At 47.3% G+C, this 23582-nt stretch overlaps 1 protein-coding gene across 3 annotated transcripts in view; it reads right to left on the bottom strand.

Annotated features, from left to right (window-relative positions):
- The window catches only part of micall1a (MICAL-like 1a), a 43584-nt gene that overhangs the window by 2226 nt on the left and 17776 nt on the right, over nucleotides 1-23582 (bottom strand). For 2 of the 3 annotated variants that reach the window (XM_084319512.1, XM_084319513.1), the window contains exons 6-13: nucleotides 11192-12048; nucleotides 11023-11083; nucleotides 10428-10849; nucleotides 9599-9996; nucleotides 8408-8542; nucleotides 7678-7804; nucleotides 3692-3782; nucleotides 3199-3272 (exon numbers count right to left, since the gene is read on the bottom strand). In XM_084319512.1, the coding sequence (XP_084175638.1) occupies nucleotides 3199-3272; nucleotides 3692-3782; nucleotides 7678-7804; nucleotides 8408-8542; nucleotides 9599-9996; nucleotides 10428-10849; nucleotides 11023-11083; nucleotides 11192-12048 (2165 nt within the window). The remainder of the gene's footprint in view (nucleotides 1-3198; nucleotides 3273-3691; nucleotides 3783-7677; nucleotides 7805-8407; nucleotides 8543-9598; nucleotides 9997-10427; nucleotides 10850-11022; nucleotides 11084-11191; nucleotides 12049-23582) is intronic. The other variant, XM_084319514.1, reaches the window with a different exon arrangement.

The raw sequence follows: 23582 nt of genomic DNA, 5'->3' as shown, positions 1-23582 counted from the left end.
GCTAAGGGCAATGTTGGTTCACTTTGTTTCAAAGAAGCATCCTCTAAGGGCAATGTTGGTTCACTTGGTTTCAAAGAAGCATCCTCTAAGAGCAATGTTAGTTCACTTTGTTTCAAAGAAGCATCCTCTAAGGGCAATGTTGGTTCACTTTGTTTCAAAGAAGCATCTTCTCAATCTTTAGCAATAACATTTAAGAACATGAACAGTTCTTCAGAACATGAACGGTTCTTCAGAACATAGGCTTCTCAGTGGTGTCAGTGGACTCATCCACAGCTATGGAAATGCACTGTGCATTTTTTTTATTCTATCACAAAGCTGTTTAATCAAATCACCAGCCAGTATTTCAGTTATTCTGGTTGATGTGCGATCTGAGGGGGATTTGCTTTTGTTCGCCTTCAAACATGGTCTCCATCACTTCAGTCATACATTATTTTATTATGTATGCATCAGAGAGAGAGAATGGCTTCTTGCCACCGAGTGAGGACTTGGTTGCTTTTTCTCGTTGTGACATAGATTTAACAATAATTCTGCTTGCAGCTTGATATGATGATTTCATTCCATTTATTTTTGTGGTTCTTAGCACTGAATTTTGAGGAAAGGTTGCATTAAAATAACTGTTTTGTTTCGTAGTGGCGTTTCAAATTGCCACCCTTCACAAGAGCTACAGTTTCTTGGCATATTAGTCACATTGGTTTGGTGCTGGGACTTAGGATAAACGCATATTTTTCAGTCCATTCACCTTTGAATTGCAGTCGACTTTTCTTTTACTGACCATCTTTGAACATGCCATATTTTTCTGCTGGCTGCCTCTGCCTGCTGGCGAAATTAGGCTAATAGCTACATTTATCTCACAGAGATAAAACTGGGAGCGAGGCTACTGTAGATGCGCTGTCAACTCTGCTCTGACTCGGACTGTTTAAGACCCGCCCTACTCTGCATCTGATTCGCAGACTGTGGGTGAGGGGGGGAAACGCTGACGGGACGCTGAATGTGATTGGACCAGAGCAGAGTACACAGACACAGAGTGGCAGTGCAGCCGGACATGCAGAGCACTGCTCGCAGAGGAGATAGCGAGGATGCATTTGCCTTCCACTTTACTTGGTATCACTCAGGAATCACGTTTCAACCAAGTCACTAACGTAACGTTGCGGTCATGAGCCTGCGCTATGGTAGCCTACAAGTGATAAAATAAATAAAACTTCCAACTCTCGCGCAACGACTCGGCAAACAGTTGCGCGGGGGCCGCATTAACACTAAACTTTGATGTCAAGTAGGGGGACGCACAATATCATCCCGCGGGCCGCAATTGGCCCGCGCGTTTGAGACCCCTGCTCTAAGGGCGATGTTGGTTCACTTTGTTTCAAAGAAGCATCCTCTAAGGGCAATGTTGGTTCACTTTGTTTCAAAGAAGCATCCTCTAAGGGCAATGTTGGTTCACTTTGTTTCAAAGAAGCATCCTCTAAGAGCAATGTTGGTTCACTTTGTTTCAAAGAAGCATCCTCTAAGGGCAATGTTGGTTCACTTTGTTTCAAAGAAGCATCCTCTACGGGCAATGTTGGTTGACTTTGTTTCAAAGGGTCATTTATTGGATTTGTGTAAAGATAATAAAACAAGAGACCTCAGCTCATCATACACACCTGGTTGTTGAGGAGATACCTCAGCTCATCATACACACCTGGGCCCTCATTTATCAACGTTGCGTAAGCACAGATATGTGCGTAACCCCTGCGTACGATCATTTCTAAGCAAAGTGTGTGACTTATCAATTTGAACTTGTGCTTGACTTTGTGCGTATATCTACGCACAGCTCGGAGCATGCGTACCGGTAGAATATGAAGACTACAACGCGGAAATAAGCTTCTGTGCATTAGTTTCAACACTGGCGTGTTCTGTATGAACCGTAATTCATTATAGTTCATTGTAAAATAGCAACAGTAGTGTAATTATGGTCAAAACTCTATAAATAGCATTTGGAATAATAAGTCTTTCTCTCCGAATGAATGCAGCATGGTTTATAGCATTATCGGAATATACGGGGTGTACCGACTGTACAGGGTTCGCAGGGCTGTGCCATGTGTTATTATATATGCGCAAGTTACTGTTGCATAATGTAGGCTATGGCTGCTATTATATGTAATTCATATAGGCTACCTAATACCGACAACAAAATAGATGCCTCTAAAAATCATATTATAGCCAATCAAACACAACTAATAAAGGCATTCATATTCCAGCATGGTTATAATGACACACCACCAACGCCAAACAGTGGTCAACGAACGGTCTTTATTAGTATTTTGAGCCGTCCAGGCAGAATTGCAGCAATGGTCTTAGGGAGTCGTTAATATCTGACATCACTGTGTACAAGTCAGCCTTTTATTTATCCCATAACACGGGTTGTGTCTTCTTGGTTCGGCAGCGCCTCAGTGAACAATCTCCCGTGAAGTTTCTCAGTTAGCTCGGGTCAGTCCATTATTTCACATCCTATGGGGGGTGTTTCATGACCATATATGGATAATCATGCACGAGCATTGACGGTAGAACAAAGAGGTATTTATCAACACGGAGGAGCGTATGACCCGTGTACGCACGGTTGATAAATAATCCCAATATTTCTGTGCGTACACACATTCTAAATTATGTGCTTACGTATGAAAATAGAACACTTTCTAAGAATTGTTGATAAATGAGGGCCCTGGTTTGTTGAGGAGATACCGCAGCTCATCATACACACCTGGTTTGTTGAGGAGATACCTCAGCTCATCATACACACCTGGTTTGTTGAGGAGATACCTCAGCTCATCATACACACCTGGTTTGTTGAGGAGATACCTCAGCTCATCATACACACCTGGTTTGTTGAGGAGATACCTCAGCTCATCATACACACCTGGTTGTTGAGGAGATACCTCAGCTCATCATACACACCTGGTTTGTTGAGGAGATACCTCAGCTCATCATACACACCTGGTTGTTGAGGAGACACCTCAGCTCATCATACACACCTGGTTTGTTGAGGAGATACCTCAGCTCATCATACACACCTGGTTGTTGAGGAGATACCTCAGCTCATCATACACACCTGGTTGTTGAGGAGATACCTCAGCTCATCATACACACCTGGTTTGTTGAGGAGATACCTCAGCTCATCATACACACCTGGTTTGTTGAGCAGATACCTCAGCTCATCATACACACCTGGTTTGTTGAGGAGACACCTCAGCTCGTACTCCACGTCTGCCTGCCTCTCCTCCAGATTCTGCTGCTTTGCCCTGCAGTCAAACATATACAGATATTACCAGTCAGAACCTCACTATTCACTACTATACACCGTCAGGTAAATCCACCTAAACTCAGCTTACCCATTTTTCTCATTTGCAAAACAGAAATTAACAATCCATTTTCAGTGGATAGGATTTTTTTATTATTATATAAATCTAGAAGTGGTCTATTACAGTGAAAAATATCAGCATGGAAAATGGGCTATTTTCAAGAAGATACAACGCATTCCATTCTGAAAATGTCATGTTATTTGTTTTGTTTGTTTGTTTGTTTATGGTGATCATTGACTGGGGTTTATAGTTCACCCAGCTTTCTACTTCCCACTATGTCACCGACTGTTATTCACACAGTACACATGCATATAACAACGTTGTGTGAATGTGGTGCTTTCTCTCAGTCAGCTACGTACGTATAGACCAGTTCAGCCTCCCGTCTGACCAGCAGGTGCTTCTCATGGATGAGGGTGAACCAGTCCACCAGCAGCCGCTCCTCTTCCTCGTCTAAAGGTATAGCAGAGCAGCAGAATGAGTGCAAATCTCCCTTTTTCGTTTTTTATGATGCTAAGCACCTCATAGAACTAGCAATGTCACTAATTCACTCCTCCAGTCATTCAGTCAGTCAGTCAGTCTGAGCAAACACACGCGTTCTTGATTATTTCCATTGGTGTGTTGGAATCTATGTTCAGAGCAAGTAGCTTCAATCGCTTCGGATCCTTTGAATGAAACGAAAATGTAAACACTGGCCTCAACGTTAGAAAGTAGCGTCGCGTGAAATCACTGCGTCCAGACAACAGTGGTTCGGCAAAAAATAGTTCCGAGTATATCTGCTTAGAAAACGGAAATGTCTAATTCAATTATTTTTTATTTCTCCACGTGGTAAATACACAGGTCACAACATGTTTACAGGAACGTTTTGGAGTTGTATTTTGATTGTATTTGGAGTGTATTTCGTGACTGGGAACTAGGTTAAATGTGTAACCTACTTCCAGTGAATGCCGCTAAGCTAGGCTAACGGTGCGGCTGTTCCCTAAGCCTAATGCATGCACAGAGACGAAAAATTTATGTATCTTCTTGTCTAACTCCAGGGTAGATGGCAAATAAGCTAATTTCCCAAAATGTTGGAGTGTTCCTTTAACCTGAAAGGCGTGCTGATCAGCAGTAATGCAACATCATGATTGTCGATTGATGGGAGTATCAATAAATACAGATTTGTTTATGTAGGCTATATTAACTCATTCCCCGCCAACAATGATTATACTCGTTATTGGCCACCAATCGTTGAACGCCAACAACGAGTATACTCATTATTTGAACGTTGTTTTTTTATTCGATATTTCTATTCATTACAGGCCCACTGACTCTGGGTTAACATTGGGAATCGCATTGAGAATGCCTAGGTGCAATACCGGCCGCATCACGCTAGACGGCGGTATTGAGCACCCTTGCTAACATTGTATCCTGGGCTGTGGCACGGCCCCAGGTCTCGGGTTAAATTTTTCCCTCTCGGGCGAGGCGAACGGTTGTCCTGGTTCCATCGAAGCGCGTCAAATATCTCCGATCCATATGTTATGGTGGGTTATGCCGTCGAGCAAATGGACATTGGATATACCAGATGGCGATCAAACTATTGGTATATTCTTTTTGGATTACTCCCGGCCACAGGAAAGGGCGATTTGACGTACATTTTTGCTTGATCCTGCAAGGCTTTTGTACTGATCGGGCTGATAACCGTTTTTAGTGTTCAATGTGAATGCCGTTACTGACAATCAAATAATCAGAAACGAACCCCCCCCCCCCCCTTTCATGCATTCATGATGGAACATAATACCTATATTGTAGATTTGATTCCGGAACAATAGCGGGTTCAGGCAAGAAACGGCAACGTCTACAATGGAATCGACATATACTGCCATAACAACTAAGCATTTCATGAATTACCCTAGACCGCTCTAAAACCATACTTATATTCACCACGGGAACGTATGGATGGAAAAATTATCTCTTTTTTGCATCTTGACCGGAAGAAACTCAATGTCAAATGACTATAGTATTGTATCCATGGCTATAATATAGAATATAGATTTAGCTCTACAAACAAGGTGACTAACTCCCATAGTTTACAGCGTGGCAGTAGCTACCACAGGATAAGGCTAATAGCTGGCAGCCAATGAATTAAGCAGCACATATAAATGACGAACTAACTTAGTTAATTAATAACTAACATAAATAGCATGGTAATAATACGTAGGTTATTGATCAATGAATGTATTGATAAATTAATTTATATTACAAATGATACACCAGTAGAAGTCATGTTATTTCCTCATTGTGAACGTGCTGTGTGATTGTCGCTCGAAAATCTCCTGCTGTGTGGGTTCTCTCATTCATAACAATGGAAGCAATAACAAGAATAATAAGAGCTTAATTCCCTCTCCCTCATTTCGAATTTATTTCCCCCCCTTCCTGATATCTGCCAAGAGCGCTGGCAGGTGCAGACTGCGCTGGAGCAAATCAGGAGCAAATTGCACACCTATGGGCAATGTCCTTGAATGAATGGCTCGCAAAGACGGAGCAGATACCGTGCGCAAATCGCACAATCCATTCTTTGTGAATTCGCCCCTGTGTGTCCTTGTTCATATGAGCTAGGGGTGGACGGTATAAACGGTATACGGTATGAATTTGCTCTACGGTATGGATTTTGACTATACCGTGTAACTGGTAGAGCAGCTCTAAAAGAGCAATGACGTCATGTAACCACAGCGCGACTATTTCAATCGCATTTGCCCCTAAAAATAGATAGAATTAGTCATAGATAATAGATATGTGCAAACTGGAAAAAGTTATTTAGGAGGCTTCGCGCAGTGGGCGTGTCAACACGCAATTGTCATTTCATAATAAACACATATCACCGCGGCGCACAGCAAGTTTCAATTTCAGTTCCTGGCATTTTTAACCAGTGGAGAAAGGTAAGGGATTTCCCTATCGTTTTTCTTATATGAATTATTCTACGTTAATAAAACATACCTGGTGATCAACTACAGTTTGCTGTAAACATTATGATATGTGTGTAGTGTTATGATAACGACGGCTACAGCGGGAGGACGGCTGCAGCAGTGGAGTTGCGAATAGCATGTAGCTGCAGAGCCGCAGAACCATGGGCGCTTTTAGGTCTGGTCGCAGGCCCGCTCAACAGCGCCCCCCCCACCCAACGGCTGAATTGCCAATGGCTCCTGAAAGCGCCCATGGTTCTGCGGCTCTGCAGCTACATATGCTTCTAGCAAAATCCAGCATCCAGCCTCGCTGTTTGCAATGGGAGCAGCACGGAGTCTCGACTCGGGACTTATTTTATTTGGAATATAATGACTTTATACGCAAAAGTAGCCTAGTTTTAAGTTAAAATATTATAAATCTACATGCCTTGAGGATGTCATTCTTTATATAGCCTGCCTATCAGGCAAAAAAAAATATTCTAACGGAAACACTGATACCGTGATATATACCGTTACCGTCTATGCTTCAAATTATACCGTGATATAAATTTTAGACCATACCGTCCACCCCTAATATGAGCCAATAATCTTTTAAGCACTGGTATTTACAGGTGACTTCAGAGCAAAGGGTCAACCCAATTAGAACATAGTGCATCACTGTTGGACGATAAATGGGAACATTTTACTTCTAAGGAATTTTAACCACAAAAAGATCTGATAAATCTATGCCGTATTTCAACAGGCAAACAGGTACTCTGCTTACACGTTGCAGTGTCGACTGCTACATGCTTTTGTCTAATCTAAAAAGCTACTAAACACCACAAATACATCCATTGAGAGACTGCCATCTTAAATGCATGCTATTGCTATCTTGGCGTCAGGTGATGTCATCACACATCTGATTCACAGGTACCTACACATCACCTAGATAGCAATAGCATGCATTTAACCATTAGATGGCAGTCTCTCAGTGGATTTAGTGTTTAGTTGCTCTTCAAACAACCAAGAAAAAATAAATACAATAAAGTGTTAAATATCCACTATTGGTAAAAGAATGATGAACAAATGCAGAATTATTGGAGTTGGATATTGCTCAAAATGCAACACCAACTACCACAACCAGTGTTTGGCTATGTAAGATACAGTCTGGGTTGCATACACCATCAAGCCCTTCACAGCAGGACTGCTGATCTAGAAACAGTGACCAAGTACCTTTGCATAATATCATGGATTATGCTCTGAAAGGTGAAAAACATCCTAGATCAGCAATCCAAAACAACACAAGGGTGCTTGATCGATACATTCCGCCAGCAGTGAACTTAATGTGATTTACTCCATATGCAAGGCATGGCACCAAAACCAATCCAATCAGACGACAACTTTATATTACTGATTGTGACTGATACCATTGGGATTGTCTCTCAGCTTCTTCTCCAGCTCCACTCCTCTCTGCTCAAGCTCGTCCAGCTGCTTCTCCAGCTGCCCCATCTCCCCATGGATGTCCTCCACTGGGATGTACTGGTCCGACTGCACCTGGAGTGACAGACAGACGGAGACGAGAGGTTAGAAAACTACAGTGGATATAGTGGCATTGACAGACACCCCTAGGTGGGATTCCATCCACCTGTTTTAATGCAAATTCTGAATTTGAGCGTAAGAAATCCCGAATAGAAACGCCTAAATATTGCAAAAACACTTTTACGTTTGGCTGAGGTGGAAAATATGTGATAAAAGGTGAAAGAGAATTTTAGAATAAATGAGGACTTGAGTCACGCGATTCCGCTTTCTGATGCATCATTTTCCTCAAGATAAAACACTAAAGCATTTATTATAATAACACCATGAAAGCCTTTGATGAGTAGATACCGGGAAAATCCACTGAGCATGACGTATGAGCATAAATATCCCAAGAATGGTGGACAGATCTACAGGCAGATATATAAAGAAGACAAATAAGTAACGACTGAATATCAAAAGATTAGGACATTCCATACATATTTTGGTGAATTTGCACCGTGTGCACTGTTCTAGCACTTCTTACCTATGAACTATAGTACTAAGTTATTTGTAATGGCCGTCCACTCGAGTACCGTCGTTGCCTTTGATGTCTGGGAGAGTAACTAGCTCCAGCGTTACCTTGCGTTTGATGAGTGGGAAGCCGTGGCCTGGGGCTGGAGGCCTGGCCGGCCGGGGGCCTCGCGGGGGTCTGCCTTTAGACTTCACAGGGGAGGGGGAGGCCTTCCTGTTGAAGGGGTTCTCCTTACAGGTCCGCTACACAAAAAGAGGGAGAGAATCAGAACATGAATACAATTATACTGTATACTGAACACAAATATATGAACCATACAATTTCTCAAATCTCAAACAGTTAATGTACAGAGACTAGGGCTGGGCAATTAATCCAGTTTCAATTACGATTTTGGCTTCCCACGATCATGAAGACATAATCTAGATCAAATGATTATTGTGCTGCATGCCCTCATGGAAACATAATCAAGATACAATTATTATTGTGCTGCATGCTGCTCTCATTTTGTCTTGTGCTGAAATCCTTCACAGCGGTGTGCTCTGCCCCTCCCCCCAAACCCAAACAGTAGTTTCAGCACGTGTTGATAGTGAGGAGGGAGCCATGGTGCTTTTCTCTAGTTATTTTGAAACGTCTTTGGTAACTTATAGAAGACAGAAAGGCAGCCTTTGGTAGAGAAAAAAGGTAAAACAAATTCAGTCGTCGTCATATGATGTTCTCAAATCGATGAGTAATTGTGATTTCAATATGAATACAAATAGGGGCGGCTGAGTGGCGCAGTGGGCAAGGCGCTCGCCACTAACGCAGGAGATACTGGTATCAAGCCCAGCTCTCGGCGTTGCTACCGGCTTGGCCAGTCGTCATACTAACAGAATTGGCAAGTGTTAGAGGGTGGGAAAGCCAATGGGTGGGGATTGGACGTTGTGGCCAGCGACTCCTACAGGTCGGTTGGGTGATGCCTGTACAGCAGAAACAGGAAGTATCGGGGGCAGCGTGAGCCTCCCACGTGTTACTCCTCGCCACTGAGAGTTCGAGCTGTCTGGTGAAAAGATGCGACAGGCTGCCTCCTCGTGTACCGGAGGGGACACGTGATGCAAGGCTTCTATCCTCACTACAGCCGACCAGTGGGAGGCATAGTCTAGCAATGTTCAAGACAGGGGAGGGAAGAATTGGAATTACGAAATTGGGATGGGAGAAAAATAGACAAATAAAAGGAGAAAAAGTGGATAAAAAAAAATATGAATACAATTCAATCGAGCAGCCCTAACAGAGGCATTGCCCAGCAGAGAGGATCCAGTTACCTTGTTGCTTGAAGGAGGGCCTGCCCCCCCTGAGGCCAGAGGACTAGCAGTTATCGGGGGTCTGGGTGGAGGAGGTCTGGCCCCTTTGATCGAGCTCCGGTTCGCCTGTGGAGTGGCCGGGGCTGAGCTGGTATTGGGCGGCGTGGTGGGAGGAGAGTGGCTCGGGGAGAGGCGGGGCAGGCGCTCGGCCGAGGAGGAGGAGGAAGGCGCGGGGGCGGAGTCACTGGGTCCGCAGATGGAGGGCTCGGAGACGCTCTTGGTGAAGGGGTGTTCCTGGTCGCTGTCGGTGGCACCTCTCGAGGGAAGATGGGAAGAGCTGTGGTCTGAACCAGAGGAAAGACTCTCCACGCTGAGAGCTGGAGAGGGAGAGCGAGACGAGGGCAGAGAGTGAGGGAGAACTGAGGCGGAAAGGAGGATAAGTAACAGCAAGTGGAAAAAAGGGTAGAAGTTGAAACAGAAATCAAGAAAGTTGGGCGGATGGATGATGGAGAGACAAGAAGAGGAAGAACTGTCAACGACATCCAGGCAAGCGTCACAATGGAATGGTTATTTTGGAACGACAGACAAACAACGGAACGAGAAGGATAATAGGCCTGGATATTTTCCTGATAAAAACCGTTGACTTATTCGAAAACCTTATTATGTAATATCTGCCTCAATCATTTGATGTTGTGGAGTACTGCTTCTGTCTGTCGCCTGGTGCCATCTGCCTGGTTATCTGTCTGTTGCCTGGTGTTTATCCCAATAAGCTCTTCTTGGACAGACTTCAACGCCAAAGTGCAGAGTTTGTCTGAATGTAGAAACTGAGACCGACTTCCTCCCCACTGACCTTGGTTGGAGGTGGGGGGCTTTGGGGCGTGGCGCTTCTTGCCTGCGGAGCCTCCTGGGCTGGCAGAGCGGGAGGAGCAGCCCCCGCCCGGGGGGGTGTCGGCGGCTGTAGCCTCGGCCGGCCGCATGATGCTGTACCACGGGTGACTAGCTGCCACCGTAGGTGGGGTCTCAACTCCCCCGGCCCCTTCCTCTTCTTCCTCCACGTCTTCATCGTCGTCATCCCCGAAGGGATTGGGTGGAGGGGGCGTACTGGGTCTGGAGCCCCCCCCCTTGAGAGAGGACAGAGAGCCTGTATTGGCGGGCGTTGCCAATCCCACTGGGGGACGGGGAGGGGCTGGCTTCTTCTTGGACTCCGATTGGACCAGGGCGAGCCAGGGCGGGTCTTTGGGTTTAGGGGTGTTACTGGACATGTTGGAGACACTAAGATAGACAGGATTGGGGGTCACACAAGGGGGATATGACACAATAAACACAGACAGGGGAGGCATGGAGACACACAAATAGAGGACACAGAATTGAGACAGAGAGAGACTATGTGTTTACGGCAGAGATGGAATGGTTGAAAAAGAGGAATTTCATGGAAATTCCATTACCTTCCAGGAGAGTGGGATCTGTCCCGAGGTTTGGGAGCAGGCACAGGTCTCCGACGTTCCCCTGTGATTCCAAGTGAGAAGTGAGGGAAAAAAACAACAACAAATGTATCATCCGTCATTACCATGTATCCACTTTATAGTCAACCTGTACCATGTGCTCTGCACTCACCGTTGACAGCAGGCATGTCCATCGGGCGGGGCGGGCGGATCCTGGGGGCAGGGCGAGGTGGAGGCGTGGCCTCTGGAGCACGGCGGGGGGCCGGCACAGGTCGACTGGGACCGCCTAGATGACTGATGGGTGCGGGGGGGAGGTCCCCGCCAGCCATCTCTTTGGCTGCTACCCATTTCTCCTCTTCCTTTCTTCCCTCTGCTTCCTCCTCCTCCTCATCACTCTCACCAAAAGGGTTAGGAGGTGTCTCCTCTCTCTCTCTGTTGCCGTCCCTTTCTTTTTCCAAAGAGTCCGTTTTGTTCGTCGGAACAGGAGTCGCCATGACAGAGTCACTGGTAGGAGTCGTCGTGATCGAGTCATCGATAGGTGTCGTTGTGATGGAGTCACTGGTAAGAGTCGTCACAATGGAGTCATCGGTAGAAGTCGTGGTGGTGGAGTCATTGGTAAGAGTCGTCACAATGGAGTCATTGGTAGAAGTCGTGGTGATGGAGTCATTGGTAGAAGTCGTGGTGGTGGAGTCATTGGTAGAAGTCGTGGTGGTGGAGTCATTGGTAGAAGTCGTGGTGGTGGAGTCATTGGTAGAATTCGTGGTGATGGAGTCATTGATAGGTGTGGAGTGATCACCACCGATGCCCACTTCGGGCGAAGTCTGATCACTTCCCGAGGGAGAGGTTTGAGGTGATGTGGGTCGACCGACCCTGGCAGACTGAACTCCCGCTGGCCGCTTACTGAGGTCCGGTCTGCCATTCTGACTGGCTAAGGCAGGTCTGCTGAAGTGATGTGTACAGATCAGGGAGCCGGAATCGTTTCCTAGTTTGTAGGATCCAGGAAGCAGAGTGCTGCTACACTCTCTGCACCTGAGAGAAGGGTGGAGGGAGAGGAAGAGACACTCAAGAAGAGGATTTCCATAGAGTCAGAAACCAGAAGACGTTAGAAAAGGATTCTTTACAGAACGTAGAAGCTTGTCAACAGGTTATTCAAGTTTAACACATTGGGTGCCAACGACGAGAAATCAATTATTTAATCGTTATTTCTTTTATTAGCGATATCCATTCATTTTTCATCCATCCAGCCTCACATTATCATTGGGAATGGCTCTGAGCACGAAAAGGGTAAATACCGCCCCCTATCGTCTCCCGGGTGGTATTGCACCCATTGGAATGGAGTCGATGGGAATGCATCAGGAAAAAAACCTCCGGGGTCCACATTTTACGTCTGAGGCATGTAACCTGAGACTATTGCATCCACTGAGGGCACTGGAAGAAGCGTCGATTATGTGTTTCGGAGTATAACGTTGGATCAATAAACACGATCGATATTTGGAATGGCGATCAGGAATTGGATTAATCTTTTTGCAGAACATCTGACCTGAGGTAAGGACTTTATTTTACCAATATTGGGTTTAATCAGATTTTTTTTCACAGCGATCACAACGTGTCTCCTGTGTGTGTATGTGTGTGCGCGTAACGTTAGCGCTAGGCACGGCATAGATAATAGATTTTTCAGCCCGCTTCTCTAGCGTGCATAAGTACACATATACTATCGATAATCTAGCGTTTATTTGAAAACGATTCATAAATCAGCCGGAAAATGACAACGTGTTGTGTGTATTCCAGTAAATGGCTATTACTGCAGAATATTTTTTTCCTTCTAGACATTTCCAAAACTATACTCGTATTCAAAACGGTATAGAACGGAAATGTACTGATGAAAAAACAATCCGTTTCGTACATGTTGACTGCAAGCAAGTCATTGATAAGCGACAGGTGTATTAGACCCATAGCCATAATTTAAGATATAGTTTAAGCGTTCGCAAATGTGCTCATCCTCTCATTGATTAGAGTGGTGGCAACCAAGCGATAATTCGTCATTCATCGTTAGCACCCAATAACACGCCAACATTTTGGGAAATTAGCTTACTGTCTTCTCCAGAGAGAGACAAGAAGAAGTTTCCTCTCTGTGCGTTCAGTAGAAAGCTATCGGGCTGCATGTTAGCCTAGCTTAGCACAATGAATGGAAGCGGACATATACGGGTAGCCTTCGGAAGAAGTGTTAGTTGGACAATTCGTAGGCTACCTGTAAATGTCCGCTTCCATTCATTGTGCAGCCAGATAGCCAGATAGACACTGAACCGTGGCTTCCGTGTACCGTTACACCCCTATGAAGCAGTGCTCGTGTCTGTTTTGGATTATATGTGATTTATAAACATGCAGCGGCTTCCACACCCTTAGACTCTGTTTATCATTCAGCCATTAGATTTATCACCGGTGATAAAGTTATGGTACTCACCATTGTATCTTATATAATAAGGATGGGTGGGCCTCTCTGGCAGAGAGAGACGTAAGTTGCATTGGAATCTGTTATTTTTTTTATAAAGCCATAATTAGAGACTGTCCAAATTATATTACTTCTTGGACCACTGGACACTTAAGAGTGCCTGGAGTTTGTACAGAACTTGGTAGATTAAATTGTTACCTCTGTTTTTAAATTATTATTTTGTTTTTTAAATGTGCTCTTAATTGTTCCGATTGCCTGATGTTTCTGTGTTTATTAACACACTATTTGTGAATGTAACATCTCGACGACACTGTAAATTAGTGTAACTCCTCTGTGTATTTATCACAGTATAACAGTAGCCAGGGCCGGCTTCTCTCAAACGCCGCCAGCTGTAAAAGATGTTTCCTATGGACACGCCCGCCTTATAGTATATCCATAGATATCCGACATATATATTTAAAAAGGTGCTATAGTATTGTCGTTTACATGTTGCGTGCACGTATCCCCTCCCTACTTCCCATTTCCCCACGTGGAATGCACACGATTGGATAAATGACATGCTGGTGCTCTAGTGCGCCATCTAGTGGCTGAATGTTATCTATAGCACCTTTAGGCGTCGGTTACACACAGCATGTTTTCGTTTCGTTTTCAAGATGAGTTTCGCTTTCCAGAGCGCAACGTAGTGACAGCCGAGTTAGACATTTGTTTTGCGATCTGAGCACTTTCGTTTTGTCAGAACGAGGCGTGGTCAGTTCAGCACTGAGCATGCACAGGGAGGTAGTTACCTTGGATGTGCCAATACACTTCCTGCAAAAAAATCAACAAGCCACCATCTTTAAATGCCTCCGTGAGCTATTTAGCCAATGTAGCACTTATTTTTCAGCAAAGAAAGTGCAATAAAAGTGCAATAAACAGGGGAGCTCCAGTAGCTCACCGCATATATCGGCGCTATTTTCTGCGTCGGGGAAAACCGTGCTGCGTCACGGATCTGGGGGACTCGAGTTCGATTCCCGGACCCACCGTCATTCCACAGAATGTCTTCCCCTGATCTATATCCCGTTTCACCCTATATCTGTCGGTCATGCTTGACCAGAAAAGCGATAAACGCTAAAAAATTAAGTAAAAAAAAAAAAAAGTGCAATAAACAAAACGGATACATTCACTGTGTGTTCTGCCTCTCATTTGTTGATGAAACAAAACTAACATCAACACAATTGACCACCAAGAGCGGATAGTTTAGTCTCACAAAAAGATCTCCGATGTTGTTAGCTACATGCTAACGTGAATGGGATATGCCAGTACAACAGTATAGCATTGTGGCTAGCAGCTAACGTTAGCTCACGTTAGCCAGCCAGCACCAAACTGATATCAGGAGCTATCAGTAGCTAGATAACATTAGACAACGCCTCATGTAATAAACAAAGGTGAATAGATGACTGGGCCATTTTGTTTAATGCTTGTTAAGATTGAAAGAGGAGCTCTGAGCTAACAGGGTCTGATAGCTAACGTTAGCTCACGTTAGCCAGCTGCTCATGCAATCGTTAATGCTAGCAGAATTAATGGATGTGAACTTTATTTAACATATTGCAGAATGGGTACAATACAATACGGCTCAATACAAACAATTGTTAAGGGAATGCAGACTGTTGTAGCTTGGACTGGGGTCCTTATAACAATAACTTGACAACACATGGTAGCTGCAGCTATTTGGGACAGCTCTGTCGTCACCGGACGTTGGTGAGGGCACGCAGATGTCGGTATCTACTGCGCACGGGCGTTGAGCAACAACGGCTCCGTGCTGATTACATGACACGTTGTCGGCGAGTTTTGGCGAGTATCCAAAACGAAAACACCTTTTCAGCGTCGTCAGTAGGGCAGCGCGTTTTCCTGCCAAAACGGCATTTCTATTTAACTGGGACAGCAAACGTATTCATTCAGCAACAAAACGAAAACAAAAGCACCTAATCTAACCATGGGCTTAAAGGGGACATGTACTATAAATGTCATTTTTCAGTCTCTAGCATTGTATTATAGTAATAGGAGTTAGTATCAATGTGTTTTAGTGTCTAAATACCATATTGGCGGATTGCTCTGATTCAGCTCAGATAATTTCCTGCTCCAGTAAATTAGTCCATCCTGATTTGAAGGCCTGAGTCACGTCATTCAGGCTCTGGGTAGAAGACAGTGATGTGATTGGCTCTGTGGTTGTAGCTAATGCCCGCCCACAATCTACATAGACTAGACAGCGAGGAAAACCACTTCCTCATACTGCGAGGCAGTGAAACCCGACACCTCTGCATACTCTGGAGGGAGAGAGAGAGAGAGAGATAGAGAGGGAGAGAGAGGGAGAGAGAGACAGAGACAGAGAGAGAGAGAGAGAGAGAGAGAGAGAGAGAGGGAGAGAGAGAGAGGGAGACGGAGAGAGAGAGGGAGGGAGCACTTGGGGGGGGGGACCTGCTGCGCCACACGGGAGAGGGGAGGAAGGGACGCCCCTCCCCCCACAAGCTGCCGCAGGGAGAGAAAAAACGAAAGGAAGAGACGGCCTGTCTTTTTTTTCTCTCTCTCTCTCTCTCTCTCGCACCCCCCCCCCTCTCTCTCTCTCTCTCTCTCTCTCTCTATCTCTCTCTGTCTACCAGTCGCAGACTGTGTGGACTGACTGTCACTCAAAGTGCTTATGGGCGGAGCCAGGCCATAACAGCCTGAAATCTTGAAGCTGGAAAATGATGGTTTTGAGTACTTGATTAGAAATATAAAACAATGCATTTTTTGGAAAAAACCTTACAGATGTTGTTGTGAAGGGCCAGATTAAACCGAATATATATATTTATTTATATATATATATTTAATTGTATTTGTATATTCTCTAATATTCCCTGATATCCCTTGTATATTCCTTGTACAATATGCATTGAATATCCATTCTAGCCTACTGAACATCCCATAATAGTCTCCATTCTACTATTGGTCGAGACCTTGGTGCCAGGCTGCCATACCCCTCAGACCCAGTTCAAACGTACCGCTCAACATGTACGAACAAGTCCTGGTTCCGCGTAGGAATCTGGCTACCGCACCACTAATGGGACTATTTGTTCATAGTGCGTATATATACTGCGCTACTAAAGTAGGACTTCCTTTTCAGTCCAGTTTCTTACCCTCCAATAGAGTCACAGACGTAAAGCCTCCCCGCGACGCCACGTGTGGGAGTAAGGCCAAGTTCGCCTACCATCGGTATTGAGACATCGTGTATATTAATATTTGAATAGTCATATTTGGCACTATATCGTCGAGTTGGACGTAGTCTATTAAGCTAATAATAGTCTGTTAATATATAGTGCTTCGTACGGTGAGAATACTACCGTAGTCAGTACCCCATCGTTTCGGGCAGAGAACTGGCTGCTTATCCAGGGTGGTTGACCCCACGTGAAGCTGCACCCGAGGAGCCCCAGAGCCGACGAGCGAGTGGACCTGTATACCGGATTATTCTACCGACGACAGCCCGCCTTCCCCGGCACGGATTATGCTTTGTATACGTTGATTATTCCATGGATAAAGACCCCCGACACTGCCGTGTGTTGGAACCCCCCCCCCCTGGAGAGGACGCAAGGTGAGGAGACGCTCTGCAAGACGAGGTCGCTTCACGTCTCTCCCCCGTGGACCGGAGGACGCCGGCCCACAAAGAGTCCATCTGCTTTCATCTGTGGTCCAAGGATCGCCGGCGCATTGAACGGCACTACAGTGGGTTCACCTGGGATACCCTTGGCCGGATGAGGCAGCCGGACTCTACCCCCCCCCCCTTCCTACTCCTGTCGGCTTACAAGCGACCGGATTAACCCCCCCTTAGTGTATCCAGTATATAATCATTGAAGTATCATTGCTGTTATTCCTTAACTATTCCAGGTCGTATATGTACCACCTGCGCCTTCAGAGATTGGACATTCTCTATTGATATACCGACGAATACTCTTGCCATAAAAGTGCATACTAATTCCCATTCATAAATGTGATTGATTTGATTAAGTGCTTGCTCTACACACCATCGCTGTGTAGAAATAAAGACCTATTTCTAATTCGTACATTTGTGTTGGATCCGTTTCATCTACGTGACAGTGTTCATCATAATATATTTATGCCGTGTACTGGGTGGCCGAATATTAAGTACAAAGGTAGTGGTAGTAAGTATCATATCTAGTAATACAGTCAGGGAATTGTACCCCTCAGTTACAATTGGTCCTTCGAGCCGGATGGTAATTAGTGTAATATTAATATAGTGTTATTAATATTGAAATGGCCTATGATGAACACTCCACGAAACGATCCTCCTAACCAACGCCCGCAGCGCGAACGACGGCTCCCTCAGTACTTAGAGGCTTACGCTGTCAGTCAACAACCTAGTCTTCTACTAACAGTAAACGCGGTAAAACTAGAAAGTAAAAGTATGTCTAACCCCAACGCCCAGACTACCCCGACCATAGAGGCCCCTACGGGTACTAATGTAACTGACCAAGTTCACGGTGGGGACCAGTGGGAACCAGACATGACTTCACACCCCGCCAGTACTGAAGAAGTAGTCCCCGATGAGTCCCGGGAGGAATACAACGCTACCGAGAGAGAACTCGGCACGGAAGAAGACGGGGAGAGCACCGTGGAGATAGAGCTCCAAGGCTCCGCAAGGAGTACCCCGAGGGAAGGCTCCCCTATACAACCGCCTTCTCCCAGCGAGGCAGAGAGGACCCTACAGCAGGCCTTCCTCATCAGCCTGAACGCCGCTGCTGAACGCGACCGACTGCAGATCCAGCAGCGGAGCGAAGAAGAGCATATATGTCTAGAAATAAGACGCATTCAGAGAGAAGAGAATGTGGCCCGAGACCGAGCAGACAGCCAGCGAGCAGCTGCTGGTGCTCTACGGGACGCAGAGCGCGACAGACAGCAAGCGCAACTAATAGAACAGCTGATCAGACGGACAACACCCTCTCCCTCCGCCAGAGGCTCCAGGAACTCGTCTAGACACACCTCCAGGGCGGCATCCCCTAGCCGAGTAAACAACCCTGAACTTGACCAACAGACGAGGTCTATACCCCCCACAGACCACCTCCCCCCACCGGTCCAAGCGAGACCTAGCAACCGGGAAGGAGCAGCATATCCTGTGGAGAGGCTAAACCAGAGACTACAAGCACTGGATGACCTAACTGAAGACGAAGAGGAAGAGGAGGAGAACCACGCCCGACGACAGCACAGTACTCTACCGGACCAGGAGGTCCGGTACAGCCCAGGCTATACTCCCGCGGAGCTGCGCTACAGACCCCCGACTCTATACCCGGGTGAGCACGACGCACGACCCGCACCGAGGAACAGCACCTGGACAAGCGGGCCATGGTACACTGCCGGTACCAGCCCATACCAAGGAGCGGGAGGAGACTCGCCTAGGAGGCCTCTCCCCCAACGCTCGCCGATGTATCCACAGTCAGCGTCATACATTGGCACGCCTATGGTACCCGACTTCACCCAAGAGAACCGGGCCCAGTATACAGAACTCCGCATGTGTCTGGAGACCATGTTGGCGGATGTATTGGATGAACGCCATAAATACGCCATCCTACTGAAGCACTTAAAGGTACCCCGCGCACATAATATAGCGCTCGCCTACGCGACTTCCACCACCCCATACACAGCAGCGCTGGTAGCATTGGACCAGAGGTATGGGCGCATATGGGATTACGTGATCCAGGAGATCCGACACATCGACCGCTTACCCCCAGCAATAGACAATCGAGCACTGGACGACCTGTCCATCAGAGTGCAGTCCCTGGTAGGGATGTTGGGAGCGCAGAGAGAGAAGGGGAGGCATGAACTTTACGCCAACTCAAATGTGGAAAGGATCTTGGAGAAGCTGCCGCCCGCTCGACAGGAGCGTTTTAGGCGACAGAGAGACCACCGAGACCCGAATGGCCCCGAACCGAACCTCCTCGACCTAGCAGACTTCCTGGCGAGAGAAGTCAGCAGCCTACGGCTGGATACATTCGGACGGAGCACCCCTGGCTCCAGAGAAGGAACCAGACGACTAAATGATGGAAGAAGATCGGTGACTGTGATGCACCAATCGGAGTCAGTACCGAGCAGCAGGAGCCACAGTACCCCCTCCAGAACGGAGAAGTGGAAGATAGTGTGCCCCTACTGTGAGAAAGAACACTGGCTAGCGCAATGTGACTCCTTCCCCAAGCTGAACGCGGAGGAAGCAAGTCAATGGATAAAGTCCAACAAGCGCTGTTTTCGCTGTGCGCGCTCACACATGGCAGCCGAATGCCGCTTAAAGAAAAGGTGCACCAAGTGCGATGGAGCCCATCTGGACATACTTCACGACAGTAACAGACGGCGCCCTTCACCCGCACCATCCAGCAGCAAAGCGAGCGTCATGTACATCGATCCCGCCAGCAGCAGTGGAGCCCGAGTACTCCTAAAAGTAGTGCGTGTGACACTAAGCTACCAGAATAAAGTCCTGGACACCTACGCCGTCCTCGATGACGGGTCAGAGAAGACCCTCCTGCTCGCCTCCGCTGCGGCCCAGCTAGGGCTGCGGGGAAGCGAAACCCAAATGACAATTCGGACAATAAGACGAGATTTGAAGACGATAAAGGGCGAGAATGTCTCATTCTCTATCGCAGCAAGCGGCCAGCCTGAGCGACGGTACCAGATTACAGACGCTTTCACCAGCCAAGAAATAGGACTGTCGCGGTACACATACCCCGTCGCCAAGCTGATGGAGAAATATGTACATCTGCGCAAGTTACCGATCCCGCTCATAGACAATGCTATGCCGACCCTGTTGATAGGCTCCGACCATGCAGACATCATTGTCCCGATAGACCGGGTTCATACCGGACCCCGAGGCTGTCCTGCAGCAGTCGAGACCCGTTTGGGATGGACTCTCCAAGGCCCGCTCGCCAAATCTCTCAACCGAAGTACAGCCACTAGATGTCTCCACTCCCGAGTCACAGAGGGAGAAACCGCACTCCTGCAACACGTAGAGCGGCTATGGACCTTGGAACAAATGCCCTTTAAGAACGGAAGGAAAGACATTCGCTCTAAAGATGACATTTACGCCATTCACCTCCTCGAGACAGGGACCAAGAGAGTCCCGGTCAACGGCGTGTTGAGATACGCCACGCCACTCCTGCGGCGAGAAGGAATGCCTACTTTCCACGCCAAGACAGACGCCACAGAACGGTACCTGCTGAACACGGAGCGGCGCTTAGCCAAGAACCCCGCCCAAGAGAGTGTATACCGCGCTGAGATTGAGAAGCTCATCACAGCGGGACACGTCACAAAGATGGACATTAAAGAGGCTGACCAGACCACTGAATCGTGGTACGTGCCTCACCACAAGGTCCATCACAACGGTAAAGACCGCATAGTATTTAACTGCAGCTACCAGATCGGATCCCAAAATCTGAATAAAGAGTTACTGCCCGGTCCCACACTCGGCCCCTCCCTACTCGGCGTTCTACTCCGCTTCCGCCAGGAAAAGGTGGCCATCAGCGGGGACATTAAAGGAATGTTCCTGCAGGTGAGATTAGTAGAGGAGGACAAGCCCCTGTTACGGTTCCTATGGAGAGAGAAGCCAGGAGATGAGCACCCAGCCATCTACCAATGGGAAGTCCTCCCCTTCGGAACGACGTGCAGCCCCTGCTGTGCTACATTTGCACTACAGAAACATGTAGCAGAGGACCCAGCAGCGGACGAAGAGGTCCGACACAGCGTAAAGAACAGCTTCTACGTAGACAACTGTCTACAAAGCCTTTCAACCCAGGAAGAAGCCGAGGCTCTCCTGATTAAACTCCGCGCCTCATTGATCAAAGGCGGCTTTGATCTCAGGCAGTGGGCCAGCAGCGATCCGCAAGTACTGCGCAGCCTCTCCTCCGAGGACAAGGCAGCCAGCAGCGAGACCTGGATGGCTACAATCCCGGGAGAAGCCCAGGAGATGACCCTGGGATTGGTGTGGCGATTCAAAACAGATTCGCTTCACTACAGACACAAGCCCCTGACTACGGAGCAGGGAAGGCCGGCGGCGGCGCCGACCACCAGACGGAGTGTGTACACAACACTCGCCCGACAATATGACCCGCTAGGATGTATTCTACCGTACACCACCAGGGCAAAAATGATTGTACGAGCATTGTGGGACAAGGACCAGGGCTGGGACGACCCCATTCCCGCACACCTTGCATCCACCTGGAGAGAGTGGGAGATGGAGCTCCACTCACTCCCAGGCGTTAATATGCGCCGAAGCTACTTCCCACCCACGGTGAGGCCAGAGACATGTAAAATGGACTTACACGTCTTCAGTGACGCCTCAGAGGTCGCATACGGATCAGTAGCCTACTTGCGGGCCCAAGAAAGGGGGGGAGAGATCTACACAGCATTTGTCCTCGCCCGCTCGAGAATAGCCCCACGCAAGCAACAATCTATCCCACGCCTAGAGCTCTGCGCAGCCCTAGCCGGAGCGCACCTAGCCACGCTCATCCAACGTGAGCTCACCATACCGGTGTCTAGAACAATCCTGTGGTCAGATTCCACGACAGTACTCGCCTGGATCAAATCGGACTCATGCAAGTACAAAGTCTTCGTGGGAGTCAGAGTCACCGAGATTCAAGACTTAACCGAAGAGTTAACCGGAGAAACAGAGTGGCGCTACGTTGATACAAAACAGAACCCAGCTGACGTCATCACCCGGGGGATGCCCCTGGATGACCTCACCCGTCACAATGCTTACAGTGACGGCCCCGCATTCCTAAGACTCCCGGAAGGACAGTGGCCCACGCCTATCCCGAGGAAAGCCAGTCAGGAGGAGGCTGAGAATAAGAAGCCTGTGTTCTGTGGATTGAGCACTGTTATCTCCGCAGACCCCAACACACTCCTGATGGGGCGGCTAGATCCTGCATTACCCCAGACAATGTACCGGCCTGAAGAAGCGAACGGCCGACGAATGTGGAGGTACAGCCAAGTATTAGCCGACAAGTTTTGGAGCAGTTTCCTACTGCACTACCTACCGTCTCTACAGACCCGCCAGAAGTGGGTAAAGGAGAGAGACAATTTGACAGAAGGAACAGTCGTCATGATTATTGATCAATCACTGCCCAGAGCTATGTGGCCGGCCGGCCGCGTAAGCAAAGTGATCACCGGTGCCGACGGCAAGGTCCGAGCAGCTGAAGTGCTTGTCCAGGGTCGCACTTACACCCGTCCCGTGGCGAGGCTCATAGAACTGCCCCGACTCCCAGACACAATCGATGATGACCATGACCCTATAACCCTATGACTTTGTGAAGTTGACTGACCCCTACAGCAAACCCTTATGTGTAAATAGACAACGCGATTAATCTGTCTCTGTTTAACTGATTAGGTCTGGGACCAATCAGGGGGTGGCTGTTGTGAAGGGCCAGATTAAACCGAATATATATATTTATTTATATATATATATTTAATTGTATTTGTATATTCTCTAATATTCCCTGATATCCCTTGTATATTCCTTGTACAATATGCATTGAATATCCATTCTAGCCTACTGAACATCCCATAATAGTCTCCATTCTACTATTGGTCGAGACCTTGGTGCCAGGCTGCCATACCCCTCAGACCCAGTTCAAACGTACCGCTCAACATGTACGAACAAGTCCTGGTTCCGCGTAGGAATCTGGCTACCGCACCACTAATGGGACTATTTGTTCATAGTGCGTATATATACTGCGCTACTAAAGTAGGACTTCCTTTTCAGTCCAGTTTCTTACCCTCCAATAGAGTCACAGACGTAAAGCCTCCCCGCGACGCCACGTGTGGGAGTAAGGCCAAGTTCGCCTACCATCGGTATTGAGACATCGTGTATATTAATATTTGAATAGTCATATTTGGCACTATATCGTCGAGTTGGACGTAGTCTATTAAGCTAATAATAGTCTGTTAATATATAGTGCTTCGTACGGTGAGAATACTACCGTAGTCAGTACCCCATCGTTTCGGGCAGAGAACTGGCTGCTTATCCAGGGTGGTTGACCCCACGTGAAGCTGCACCCGAGGAGCCCCAGAGCCGACGAGCGAGTGGACCTGTATACCGGATTATTCT

This window comes from Notolepis coatsorum (genome assembly GCF_963971535.1).
Source record: "Notolepis coatsorum genome assembly, chromosome: 7".
NCBI lineage: Eukaryota > Metazoa > Chordata > Actinopteri > Aulopiformes > Paralepididae > Notolepis > Notolepis coatsorum.
The sequence above is the reverse complement of the archived record's forward strand: the minus strand, read 5'-3'. Positions and strand labels throughout refer to the sequence as shown.